At 38.2% G+C, this 13,021-nt stretch overlaps 1 protein-coding gene across 1 annotated transcript in view; it reads right to left on the reverse strand.

The window, feature by feature from the left end:
* COL19A1 (collagen type XIX alpha 1 chain) overlaps window positions 1-13,021 on the reverse strand; it is a 185,008-nt gene that overhangs the window by 52,392 nt on the left and 119,595 nt on the right. The window contains exon 16 of the mRNA XM_069011349.1: window positions 4,077-4,130. Within this exon, the coding sequence (XP_068867450.1) occupies window positions 4,077-4,130 (54 nt within the window). The remainder of the gene's footprint in view (window positions 1-4,076; window positions 4,131-13,021) is intronic.

Here is a 13,021-nt window from a genome sequence, read left to right on the forward strand (position 1 = left end):
ATATACCTGCTGAATCATATAAAGGTAAAAGTAAATAAATAAATAAACCCCCAACCTTAACAGTGACAGACATCAGGCTGCTATTTTCCAGGCAGAACAAACAGAAAAATAAATTTTCTCCTCTTAACAGAACACTACACAAAGTGAGGGACATAGTAATTCAACAACCCAAGACCAGAAAAGTACTTTGCCTAAGAGTGCAAACTTGGGCCTGTACATTCTTAGGCCAAGGATACAAAGGCCAGATACATTTCATATATTATAGTGTGGGTGACAGCATGGTGAAACAGACTGCTCAGAGACGTGGGGGAGCCTTCCTTGCTGGAAGAATGATGCTGGAAGATGATTCAAGAATCATCTGGACAGAGTCCTGTGCTTTCAGATGACCCTGCCTGAGTAAGGAGGTTGTATCAGGTGATCTACAGAGATCCCTTCCAATCCTTCTAATTCTGTGATTCTGTGATTTGCTTTTAAAACGGTGTAATATCTAGAAAGTCAATGTGTTATACATAATGCAAAACAAGCTGTGGTCTGCTAGGGATCCCTTCTGTGTTGCTGAATCCTATAGACTTTTGTTAACAGCTATGGCAGAAGAAAGAAATCAGCTCAGTTCTGCAGTCTGATCAAAATCCTGTTCTTACAACCTCATAGCATCCTATTATCATAGTAATTCTTTTTGTTTCATAAAATCAGCATTTCAATTTCAGTGAAGAGCCATGCCAAGCAGGGTAACAGCATGTGACAGTCTCTCTTTCAGAAGACTTTAAAAGAAAATGGAAGTAGGCAAATATATAAAATACATTTGAAGGGTACAGAGATATTAATTTTACAATCACAGTTTTCAGAATGCTTGTGAGAGCAAAGTGAATGGTGAGTTTAACAGAAGCTTTTCACTGCTATCCAGGCACCTTAAAAGTGGAGAAGGGGTCAAAAAGCACTAGAGGGAGCTGCTGCTCTACTTGGATTCTTGTCTTCAGCACAAATTGCTACGCACTGGATTGAGACAGGTGTGAAAACACATCTCGGCACTCTTGTACTGAAATAACAGAGCAGTACTCAAAAACAACATCAGACAGCAAGGATGCATACCACGAATTTTGAACCAGAAGGGAATCAAAGAACACTCAAAAGTCTATAATATGTAATAGACTTTAAACAAATACTCAAAGGGGGAATATATTCCATAGGTTTACAAAATATTTTTTATAGCTGATCAATAAAAATCCTCATTGACTCCTTGCCTTTTGTGTGAGCACAGGATTTTCTCCAAAGGGAAAAAATAACATAAAAGAAAGATAAGGAAAAAATGACACAAAAGAGAGGATGTCTGGAAGAAATTTCATGGAAAGCCCCACTTTAACTGAGTAGTTTCATTACCAGATGCCAATCAACCTGTTTCTGACAGTGATATAGGTTTTTAACCAAAGCTGTGCAGATGACGTTAAGGGACTAGAAACTCACTCCAAGCATTAATTTTACTGAAAAAAAATCCCCAGAAATTAGGTTAGGGAAGAAAAAGAAAAAAATATGAGATATTGAGAGTAGGTTAGAAAAGTCTTAAATGCTGCCATACGACAGGTAGATTTTTGACTGTTAGCAGGTGCTTTTACACTCCTGTCACATGAAAACACAGCATGTGTGCTGACTGCAATTTTTGTAACTTTCCAGTTTTCTTTAATTTTACCCCCAGTCTTTTCCCCCCAAATCTCTATCTGCACACACTGTTATTAGGACTGTCCTTTATAATAAATACCCTGAGTATTGTATCATGTCCACCAACTTCTTCCTCAGAGAAGCAGAACTTTCCTTCTCACAGTTTCTGTGTTTACTTTTTTTTTTGTCAGTATTGAGAGTTTAACTGTTCTAACTTAAATACATAACATCATGGCATAAACTGATAAATAAATAAAGTAAATGTATTAATTTCAAACACACACTGTATACTGTAGCTACCCTAACAATTAATGACTGAATCTCCTTTTTTCTCAGAAACAAATTTCATATTCTTTTGAAACATCAAGCAAAACCAAAGATTATTTATACTGAAGTCTAAATGTTACATACTCAGTCAATACCCTGTGTATGCCAAACTTATGACAGCAACCACCCTGTAGGTGTGACTGTTCTGTTGCACTTTGGAAAGGCCAAAGTAAAGGCTAGCAATGCATCCATGTGCATGAAGAAGCTGCTTACTGTTAGGAGAGAAGGGTAACTGGAAGCACAGCAAAACTGAATATGGTTTGAGCCTTGAAAAAGAGAGGGAGAATGACGGATCATGTTGAAGTTTTTTTGGTGTGTACAAGCTGTGACACTTGAAATACGGGGATAGTGCCAGTGTACGTTAGCAGGCATCACTGCTTTTGGAATATGCCCTTTCTATGTGTTTTGCTCTCAGCCTTGGAAGGGGAACACAAGATGGTGGTATAGCTGTATCCAAAATGAGGAGTGCGTCAAGATAGCCATTACCAGAGACAAATACTTTTAATCAATATTTAGGCCATGGCTGTTTGAGGAATGCTTTTCTTTATGCAGTGCTAGGCTCCAGTACCCAATACAGAGTTCCTTGTAGTGACGTTGCCATGCTGACAGAGATTTCCACTTGCTGTAAGAAAATCTGAGATATGTCTCAGTAATAGAGGCGCAATTTAGCTTCCACTCAAGATTTCTGGTATATCTGTCAAGGATCATACATCTTCACAAGCCTGACCTGCCAGCAAATCTAGGATGGCAGAAATCTGTAACAGAGAAACAGCTTTTTACTGGCTCACAAAAAGCTAAGTAAATTAGGTCTAACATTGACCTCTGCTACGGTTAGCTTTTTATCCTTTAAAGGTTATATTTGGCACTTGTATTAAGAAAGATTCTGCATCACTCCTTTCCTCTGTTTGGCCTCCTGCAGTCTGCAATACCATTTCAGCAGTAGAACTGTGCAAAAGACCCAAACAAGCAAGACTTCAATGTTGACTGTATGCAAGGGAGAAGAGTGAGAGGGAGGGATTTTTAACTGTTTGGTTTTAGGCAGGATAAATGAATTCCATCATAAATTCCTCTTTCTGAACACATTTTGCAAGAAAAAATTATTGATGAAATCTATGCAGTTTTTGTTTTGGATGAGGGTAGATGACATCTGTTTCATTTTAGTCATTGTATCCCATGCAGCCGGCCATTATTCTCTTCTCTACATATAAGACAAGCTTGAAGCATGTGAATCAAATGTTCAGATGCATAAACCACTAGCCTTTATCCAGGTAAGAAAAAGAAGGGATTATGAATATTTTGTTTTATATTAAGAATGTAAAGCATCAGAAGTTTACTTAATCCACAAATAGCTGTTTTGTATTTGTGCATGACAGCATTTTTACAATACAATATACAGAGAATTTTACAAACATGACCAAGTCTTTCTCTATCAAAAGAAGGCTGCATTCATTGAAGACCAATAAACATCCATGCCTGGCTTGGATTTTAAATCCTTTATATTTAAAAAAAAAATAGAGAAGAAAAAGACAATCCCAAAACTCTTAGATCTGAGCTAAACCCTTTAGTTCTTCATGTTACAAATCCTTTCATAAAGTCATGTATTTCTTAATCTTTTTAATTCTTCAGTCAACTCATTTGAACTACAGCTGAGTGCTCATTCCAGTGCTGGGTATAATCCTCCCCATAATTCAGATACTTGGCACATGCTTCACTCAGTCCTTCATCTTTCAAATTACCCCTCTGAGACAGAAATTATCCCTTCTTCTACAGAGCATCACGCATTTTGCAAAGGGAATGAATGCACAGTATTCACAGTTAGCATACATGGCCAATCTTTCTTTGAATGCCAATTTCTGCTTCCTCTGCTGATGTTTCCATCTTGTTCTTTCCCTCCTGTGCAGTCCCTTATACTTGTGGACCCAGTTCTTTCATTTTTGTTGTAACAAAAGGCTACCCGTAGTAGCTGTTTGATACAGCAGAGTACACACAGATCAATTATTTTCAATTATAATTATGATCCAGTAATCTGCTATTCAAGAGTTAACAAAGTCCAAGGACAGAGTGAAAATTTCCCATTCCCCTCGTTAGTTACTCACAGGAGGTCCTGGTGGCCCCGGTTTCCCTGGAAGGCCTGGTTTGCCTCGTCTCCCCTGGAAACAAAAAATTACAACAGACATTTATAAATGCTGTGGTTGGGGACTGATTTGGAATAAGAAATTTAAGAAAAGATTTATTGCCTTATGTATTAGCAAAAAAAAAAAAAAATCAAAAACCATCCCAAATGAATACTCTGTATCAGTCACTGCAACACTATCTAATATGAGTCATTCTAGGATTGCTCTTAATAGTTACAACAAACTCTATTTGCATCCCTGTAATATTTATTTTCACGTTTTGAAGCTTCGTCTCAAATGTGAGTGCACATTGATATGGTTGTTAACAAAGTATCTTGATGAGGTGTAAAGAAATTATATTTGTATGAATACACTGGAGCTTGGGGTGTTAAACTGTGCTGCAGAAGTCTGACATGCACAGTCAGTACATATATGCAGTATAACCCAATTAACAAACACCCATACCCTTCTCTGGGATGTGATAAAGAGCACAAAAGCCAGAAATTTATTTGCAAAAACAATTCACCTTCTTTGTGCAATTACTACCATCTGTGTATATATAATGCACACGCAAAATCATTTGCATTAAAACTTAAAGTCCATAAAAGTCTACTTAAGGGAGGCTTTCCACTCAGTTTCTAAAAAAACCCATGCATATGTAACTATTACAATTTTTTAGTACAATTTACTTGAACAACTGTTTTCACATATGCTTTTTTTAGGAAGATCAACACAAAAATGGAAGTAATTTACAGGAATTAACATCTTGATTGCCAAGCTGAAATCTGATGCACATTTTTTAGAAACAACAGCTGAGAACAACTAATATGTAGGTGCAAATGTCAAAAAAAAAAAGTATTATATCCATTAAGAGTGAACTTTCCCCTGGCATATGGCAAATGTAAATTAATGTCAAGCACTAGGGAGGTGTCCTGGTGAACACTTGGCTTAAAATGTGAAAAAATCAAAATTCTTGCTGACAGCTCACAATTAACACATAGGGATATTTCTGTAGGCTATGGTCCCTACTTCCATATTTTATTAAGCAACAGTCTCACATATACTGTGAGTCTCACATATACTGCAGAATACTGCAGAAGTATTCTCAGAAACAGAAAGTGAAATCCAGTTTTGCTATTTCCAGGTGAGAGCCCCGATCTGTAGGAAAGCATTCTCATGCTCTACGTTTCATAAATCTTGATCTATGTTGAGGGGAAGAAGATGATGACAGTAAGGGTGGAAAATCCCTCTCCCTCACACCCTGCAGCTCTCCAGGGTAACCTCTTGCCTGGAAGCCAGGGACTCTCCTGAGAGGGGTAGGTATTCGAAGCACTTCAAGCTGAAGAAGAAACAGAATAAAGGTTGTGTGGCTGTGTTTCAGCCATTGGGTTGTGCCATACAACATGTACACTGCCACCACAGTTTTATGAATATCCTCAGTCAGTCAGTGTGTTTTAAGGGCAGCGTGAAACAAAACCACCTCAGCATATTTGGAGTGCCAAATTCCTGGGTCTTAACTAGCTGAGACATATGTTATGTGCTGAGCTGTTTAATCCCACCAGTACTTGCACATGCAGGGCTCTAACTAGGGCAGCTAAGGGTAAATTTTTAGAACCAAAATACAGTGCTAGGTGCCCAGGCTGGGCTCAAGACTCTGTTGGCCCTAACTACCTGCTCCCAGACATCCTCTGCTGTGCTAGTAACACTGTCCCTGCAGCCCTGGGACCAGCTACAGCTGGGAACTCAGCCGGGCTAAGGTGGGGTGGGTTTTGACTTTGGTCAGCTCATTGATGCAGTTCACTGAGCAGCTGAGGATCTTGCCTGGCCTGACAGGGCACAGCAGCAGGAAAGGCACACATGCACAAGGAAAGGGCGCTGCAGTTCGCTACATCTGTACTTTGGATTGATCTCTACTCTGGAAATACAGGTGGAAACTAATAATTCCTGATTTTTTTAAAACAACAAACCAGTAAACTTCCCTTAGAAAGTATGAAAAACAGATTGAGAGGTAATAATGCAATAAACAAAGATAAATTGCTCCATACTTTTAAAATAGTCCCTCTGAGTTACAAAGATCTACAGTGTTGACTTCTTGAAGCACCTTCCTTTTCCTGTTTGAACTTATTTAAAGTATCCTGGGGATGACACTTAAAATCATAGCAGTCTAAACAAAGTATCAAGGAAGTGTCAGCATGAAGAAGACAGGGCTTTGACTGGCAGACACAACTGTGAACGAGGTGTTAATTACACAGGAAAACATGGAATATGTTGGGAAGGCAATTTTATCTCTGTTTACAAGATGAACTAAAATGTGATTTATGACATAGCAAAGACAAAACTTGATGAACTTTCTGAAAAAACAGTTACAAAAAATAAAAATTGGGGATAGTTATTTTTCACTGTAATTTACTAATTACTAGAACACATACCCAGTGAAACACAGAAGAAACATTTGCCCCACTTTTTATCCCATCATTATATTTTTAGCCATTATGCAATGTTGTATGTAAAACAACCACACAGAGCAGTATGAGGCATAAGCTTTTTATAGAGTAATAAAAGTCCTTTTTTTTGTCTCCGAGCACCTTTATAAACTGTCTGGTGTTTTAATTTAATACAGAAATATATGAAAGGCCACTATCTTTCAGCAATGCCTCTCAGATACAGAGACTTCGATGGTAGGAATACCCAAAGCTCCACCTGCTTGTCAGCACTCCTGCTTCTCTATGACTTCTCAGCATCATCAGGAAAAAAAATAAAATATATATTATAGTAACAGTGCAAGCAGAAAAAATTAGTTTATATTTTTGTTTAGGGTAATTAAAACAATTAGAAGAATGTTTTTGACAAGCCCATTATGATGTTGCCTTGAGCAGACCATGAGCCAGACCATGACTAAATATTTACATCTTGATTTTAGAGTCATCCTTCTGGCAACAAAGAAGTGAAAAACATCTTAGTGTCCTCTCTGGTTTGTAGCGTGGGCTTAGCATTGAGCCACAGTTCCCATCTCCTGCTCAGCAGTGGGCTGTGGCAGCTCCATGAGAGCCATACTCAGTACCACACTGCTGTGCAGAGGGCTGACAGCCCACACAGGGACCTGTTACCTTATTTAGCTGAGATCACTGAGCAAATATTGAGGTTATAAAACCACTCAAATTTAAGTAAATGTCCTAGGCATCACATTGTTCCTTTAACTAAATAAAAAATGCAATACCACCTACATTAACTTAAAAATGATATATGGTGTCAACAAGTTGTCTAATGCTACCTAGAATATCTGAAGAAAACCAAAACAGCTGCTGGTTATTTCCTTTGTGCTGCATATATTTTTGCTGGCAATCAGTGTGAAAAGAAGTTTTCTAAATGTTACTGATATTGTATGCTGTCCCCTTGACTCCTGAAATGCCTGACCCCAGCTAATTTGTACAGCAGGCTACTTTCCCCTTTCCCAAAGGACAGACTTCAGCTAGAATATTCAAATAACAACTGCTTGGTTAGGGGCAAAAAAAGATAAAACACTAAAAATAAAGTAAATGAGAAATTATGTGCTTCAGGAAAGCCAGCTGAGTGCCTAGCTGAAGTACATGGTCAGCTGCTTTCTTTATTCCTCTCTTCCTTCACCCCTTCTGTGAATTGAAATGACTTGATGAGCTTTGCCTGACATGAGATGGAATGCAGTTCAGAAGAGAGGCTCTGGCCATCCTTCCATAGGCTTTGTGCTCTGGTTCTGACTGCTGCCCCTGGGCACTGCTGCAGGTCCAACACACAGTGCAAGAATTCAAAATCTGTATTGTAACCCACTGCTGTATCATGCCATATCCATCTATTCACATCTCTCTAACTTTAGAGGAGTAAGATCTCTAACCCTAGTGTTTAAAAATAAGCTGTGGATTATTTAAGGATAAAATCAAGCAGTTATGTACGAACAGACATGATTTATGGAATTAATAATTTAAAGAATCTACACTTGAGTGTGAAGGCAAAAGTTCTTAGAATAAGCCCATGTGAATTTTCAAGGGAAAGTGCTAATTAGTGGTCCTTGATACACATCATCACATTTCAAAACAGGTATTAGTTCTAGGGAAAGTAGAAATTTGGGCTTTAAAACCTTAACTACTGTAGTTGCTATGCAAAATGAATGAGGTTTATGTAATTTGTTTGCCAAGCTAACTATGATTCTCTTGGCTAACCCTCAAAACCGGACTGACAAAGGCACAGATATAACCAAAAGAGGAGGTGGGTGGAGAGGAAAGACCCCGGTCTCAGAGTCCCTAACCCACAGATGCCCATCAGCGTTCTGGGTATCTAAAGGCAGCCACAGGAGTGGAGTTCTGGGCAGCTAAAAACCAGTTTCTCCAGATGCCCAAAGTTGCCACCAAGCAGCCAGAAAAGTTCCAGTGCCTACACTAACTCAGATTGCAGCAAGAATTGGGATATTCTCTCTCCTAAATTGAAAATCTATGCTGGAGACAATGAAACCTTTCAACTTCAGTAATACAGGACTTGAATTTACTTCTTCAATCCTATTAACTTTGGCCTTGAGGACACATTATGGTAACCAGTATATGACAAATTAACCTCTGTACTAAATGTTAAACCTGAACAAAATCACAGGAAATAAGGCCAGAAGACAAGAAATTAACCTGTTTGCAGAAATCAATTGCAAGTCTGTTCCTCATATCCCACTAAAACCTTTCACAGAAACATGGGTCACAGAAGAATAGAGCACACAGAACCTAATCCCCCTGTTTTGGGAGAAAAGTCAGTAGTGAGCTCCTCATTAATGCATACACACTCCTGCACTTAATCCTGGGTTTCCAAAATAATTTTAGGAATTATTTACAAAATCTCTAGTTTCTTCATTGTGACATTAATAAAATGCTAAAAGGGAATACCTAGACAGATTACATAAAATTCAAGTGCATTTAACAAACAAAAAAAAAGTCCTTAAACAGGCAGAGCAATGCTGAGAAGTCAAATGCCACAACCTATTTTGCCAACAAATTGCTAGAAAAAATCCATCACAATTTTTCAAGTGTATCCATAAAAGCTCAATTTTAATTCAAAATCACTCAAAGAAATAGTTTTCAACTACATTCAGATAATTTATACCTTAGTTTTTAACTATGAGAAATAAATTCTTATTCTCTCATGAGTCTATACCTTTTGCTAAAAGACATCAAAAGAAGTATTAGTAATAGAGTACTTGAAAGAAAGTCTGAAAATTCTAAATGAGCTTCTTAAAAGCTAAACCATTTCTGCTATTCCATTAAAAGTTAGATTTTAATTTCTACAGGGGAAATTAACAAGGGAAAAAACCCAGAACTTTTCTAATTGACAAATCTGTCTTTAGCATTCTAAATTACAATGTTTTCATTCCATTTTTAAATGCCAAAGTGAGAAAAGGAAATATTTTTAAGCTGTATCCTATTTTACTGGAAATGTACTTCAAGGTAGAGACATCCTGGGGAAAAAACTGCTTTACGTTAAGCATTTTTGGACTATTAAATGTCAGAGTGAAGGAACATACAGAACTCTAACTTAAAGAGGCAATCAGATTGGAACTTTGCATGTTTAAAAACAACTTACATTAAAGTCAAGTAGGACTGAGAAGATTAAAAGAGATTCCAGAACTCCAGAGCTTTAGCTGTGAAGAAAACATTTTGCATTGCGCCAGGAGGCTAACCTGCAATGCAAATGTTATCATTGCTCTGTAATTTTGTTTTATAATTGGTTAAGTACAACATTTACTCACTGAACTAGAAAACAAAAATGTCAAAGAAATATTTAAGTTCTATAATTCAGATAAATGCAATCTGAATTTAATTTTATATTGATGCCACTCTAAATAATTATGGTAAGAAAATCTAACAGCTCTTCATCTATTTATTTATGAAGATTTTCCACTTTGTCAAAATAACTTTATTCATTCTTGATTAGAAAAATTTGTAATCTCAGAGAGTAAACTAATTATTAACGTAAGGCAAATACTGCAATTCCACAAGGTCCCAATTTGAAATTCCACTAAAACATGCAATTTCAGTGAAAAGTGATGAAATACTAGATATGACAACAGACTCTCAGTTTTATGACATGTTTAATCTATTACTAAGATAATGCTAAAATAGCTTCCTCTTAAGTGAAGTATTTGGTATTATAAACACAACTATTGGAAATAAGGAAGTTCTTTTAAAATATTTACTTCAGGACATCTGCAACACCCCAAGGAATACAGAGTCAAGAATATGGCTGTGATATTGTGGAAAGACTTGTAAATGCTTGAACCCAATTCACCACTGGAACCAGGAAAACCACCATGATGGAAAAATAATCTGTTTAAACACACATAAAAGACTTTTAAAAAAATCTTATTAATCCATAAAAATGAAGTTGTTGGCAGCTGTGCTGAGACTAAGCTAGAGCTAGTCAAATAAAAACCACAGAATTGTCTGGCTTGGAGGGAACTCTTGAGATCACTTAGTATAATCCCTGTCTTCAAGCAGGATCAAGTCCAGGACTGTGTCTACTTAGCTTTTGAGTATCTGCACAGATGGAGACTTCACAACCTCTCTGGGCAATCTGCATCAGTATTTGATGAACTTCATATTAAGAAAGTGCTTTCTTGTGTTCAGACAGAATTTTCTGTTTGTTTTTTTTTTTTTCTAATTTTTTGCCCATTGCCTCTTGTCCTGTCACCAGCTGCTACTGAGGTAATACTGAATGTATCTTCCTCTTCTTTATTCCCTCGCATCAGGTATTTACACAATGATTAGATTTCCACTGAGCCTTCTCCAGACTGAAGAGTCCCAGCTCTCTCAGTCTCTGCTTCCATGAAAGCTTCTCCAGCTGCACCTTGTGGCCCTGTGCTAGACCCCCCTCAGGAAGTCGGTATCTTTCTTGAGGTGGTCTCACCAGCGCTGAGCAAAGGGGAAGGGTATCTCCCCTGACCTGCTAGCAATGCCCTTTCAAATGCAGGCCGGGGTATCACTGGCCTTTTTATGCCACAAGGATGCACTGCTGGCTCATGATCTGCATATTGTCCAAAGAGCTCTTCTACACAAAGCTTTCTTCCAGACTGTTTCCAGTGTATGCTGATATCTGGGGTTATTCCTCCCTAGATGCTGAATTTTGCATTTGCTCTTGTTGAACTTCATGTGGTTTCTCCTGCCCCAGTTCTCTGCTACATTCCTCCCCATTGTCCAGGAGGTCAAAGAGGACACTGGGCAGTACTAGCTCTAGTAGTAACCGTGGGATACACCACTAGTGACTCGTCTCCAACTGGACATTGTGCTACAAATAACAAACCTCCGGACACTGTTTTTCAATCCACCTCACCATCCACCCATCTAACCTGCACTTTGTCAGCTTGTCTATGAAGTTGACAAGATAAAATTATGAGAGATAATGTCAAAGGCTTTACTAAAGCTGAAGTTGACATCCACTGCTCACCTCTCATCCACCTACCTAGTCACATCATAGTAGAAAGCAATGTACTTGTTCAAGAAAAATTTCCCTTTCAGAAATCCATACAGACTATCCCAATCACCTTCTTGTCCTCCATGTGTTTGGAAATGGCTTCCAGGAAGATTTCCTCTTTCACATTCCCAGGGTTGATGTGAACCCTATAGACCTGTAGTTATCTGCACCTTCCTTTGTGAAGATAGAAGTGATATTTGCCCTTTTCCAGTCTTCAGGATCCTCTCCCAGTCACCATGACCATTCAAAATAATCAAGAGAGGATTGTAGTGTGTGAGGCCCTATGGACTTAGACAGCTGTGTCCTTCATCTGGGTACAAAAGTCTGACAGCAAACAGCTGTCAGTGCTCCTTCAGTAGCGCTTGGGTCCTGTGCCTTGTGACCACCATCTCTAAATATGTGCATGCTGGACAGAGAAAGTTTGCTGGCCTCTTCTTTGTACCCTTCTGCATGAACTGCTGTGCCACCTGCTGCATCTACTGGCTGCTTGTGTCACGGCTGCAGAAATTGCTCTTACAGAGTCCTCATCCAGCACAGGCCAGAAGGGGCCTGACCTCACTGCTGCAGTACCCGCTGCTCGAGGGCAGCTGGCAGAGTCTGCTAGAAGCTGCTAGAGCTACCCTTACCTTAGCTTCACCTGGAAACAACAGGCATCCTCAGTGTCCTCAGAGGCTTCCCAGAAGTGCCCAAATCACAAAAAAAGTGCTCAGGAGCTCAAGAAGGCATCAAGAGAATCATAAAGAAGCAGAAACTGCTGCACAAACTGCTGTGTATTTTAACTGCATGCTGGGCCTGGCTCTTCTACAGGCCAGCTGAGAATACAAAATCACCCTGTCTAGATTTCACAGTATCATTGTCTAACAAAAGTGCCTTGATCCTTTGCATTAAGAAAATTTTTGGAATTCACTGAAGCATTGTATTTTAAAAATTGAATCATTTTCAGAAAAAAATAGTATTTATAACATCAAGTTCAGGGACAATCCCTGCTACAAAGATATCCATCTGAAATTAAGCATTACTTTTCAAAACATTTGGAATTTTAATTTGGAAATATAAACTTCATTGCATTTAACACAGTAAAGGCAGAGTCTGGAAAGCTCCATGCAACCTGTAAACTATAGGTAGTAGAAATTTTTAAGGATACACAGCAAAATGACAAAATTATTTGATGACTTTGGAAAATTCTTTGCATGGGAGCTGAAGGCCCCTAGTTGAATTTTTTTCAAAAATTAATGGAATGGTGACTTGATTGTAGAAAAAAACTCTAAATACCTCTTCAATATAAAATGACATTAAAAAAACCCATTTGCTGGAGGCTAATGGAGGATTAGCTACATGCCCAGTGTAAAATAAAATACATATTTTGAAATGTGTGATTGACAAGAAATACTGGAAGAAAGGAATCAAGGAGACTTGCAAACAGTCTGTTGTTGATGTTCTTTCAAGTG

The sequence above is a fragment of the Aphelocoma coerulescens genome, chromosome 3 (assembly GCF_041296385.1).
Source record: "Aphelocoma coerulescens isolate FSJ_1873_10779 chromosome 3, UR_Acoe_1.0, whole genome shotgun sequence".
NCBI lineage: Eukaryota > Metazoa > Chordata > Aves > Passeriformes > Corvidae > Aphelocoma > Aphelocoma coerulescens.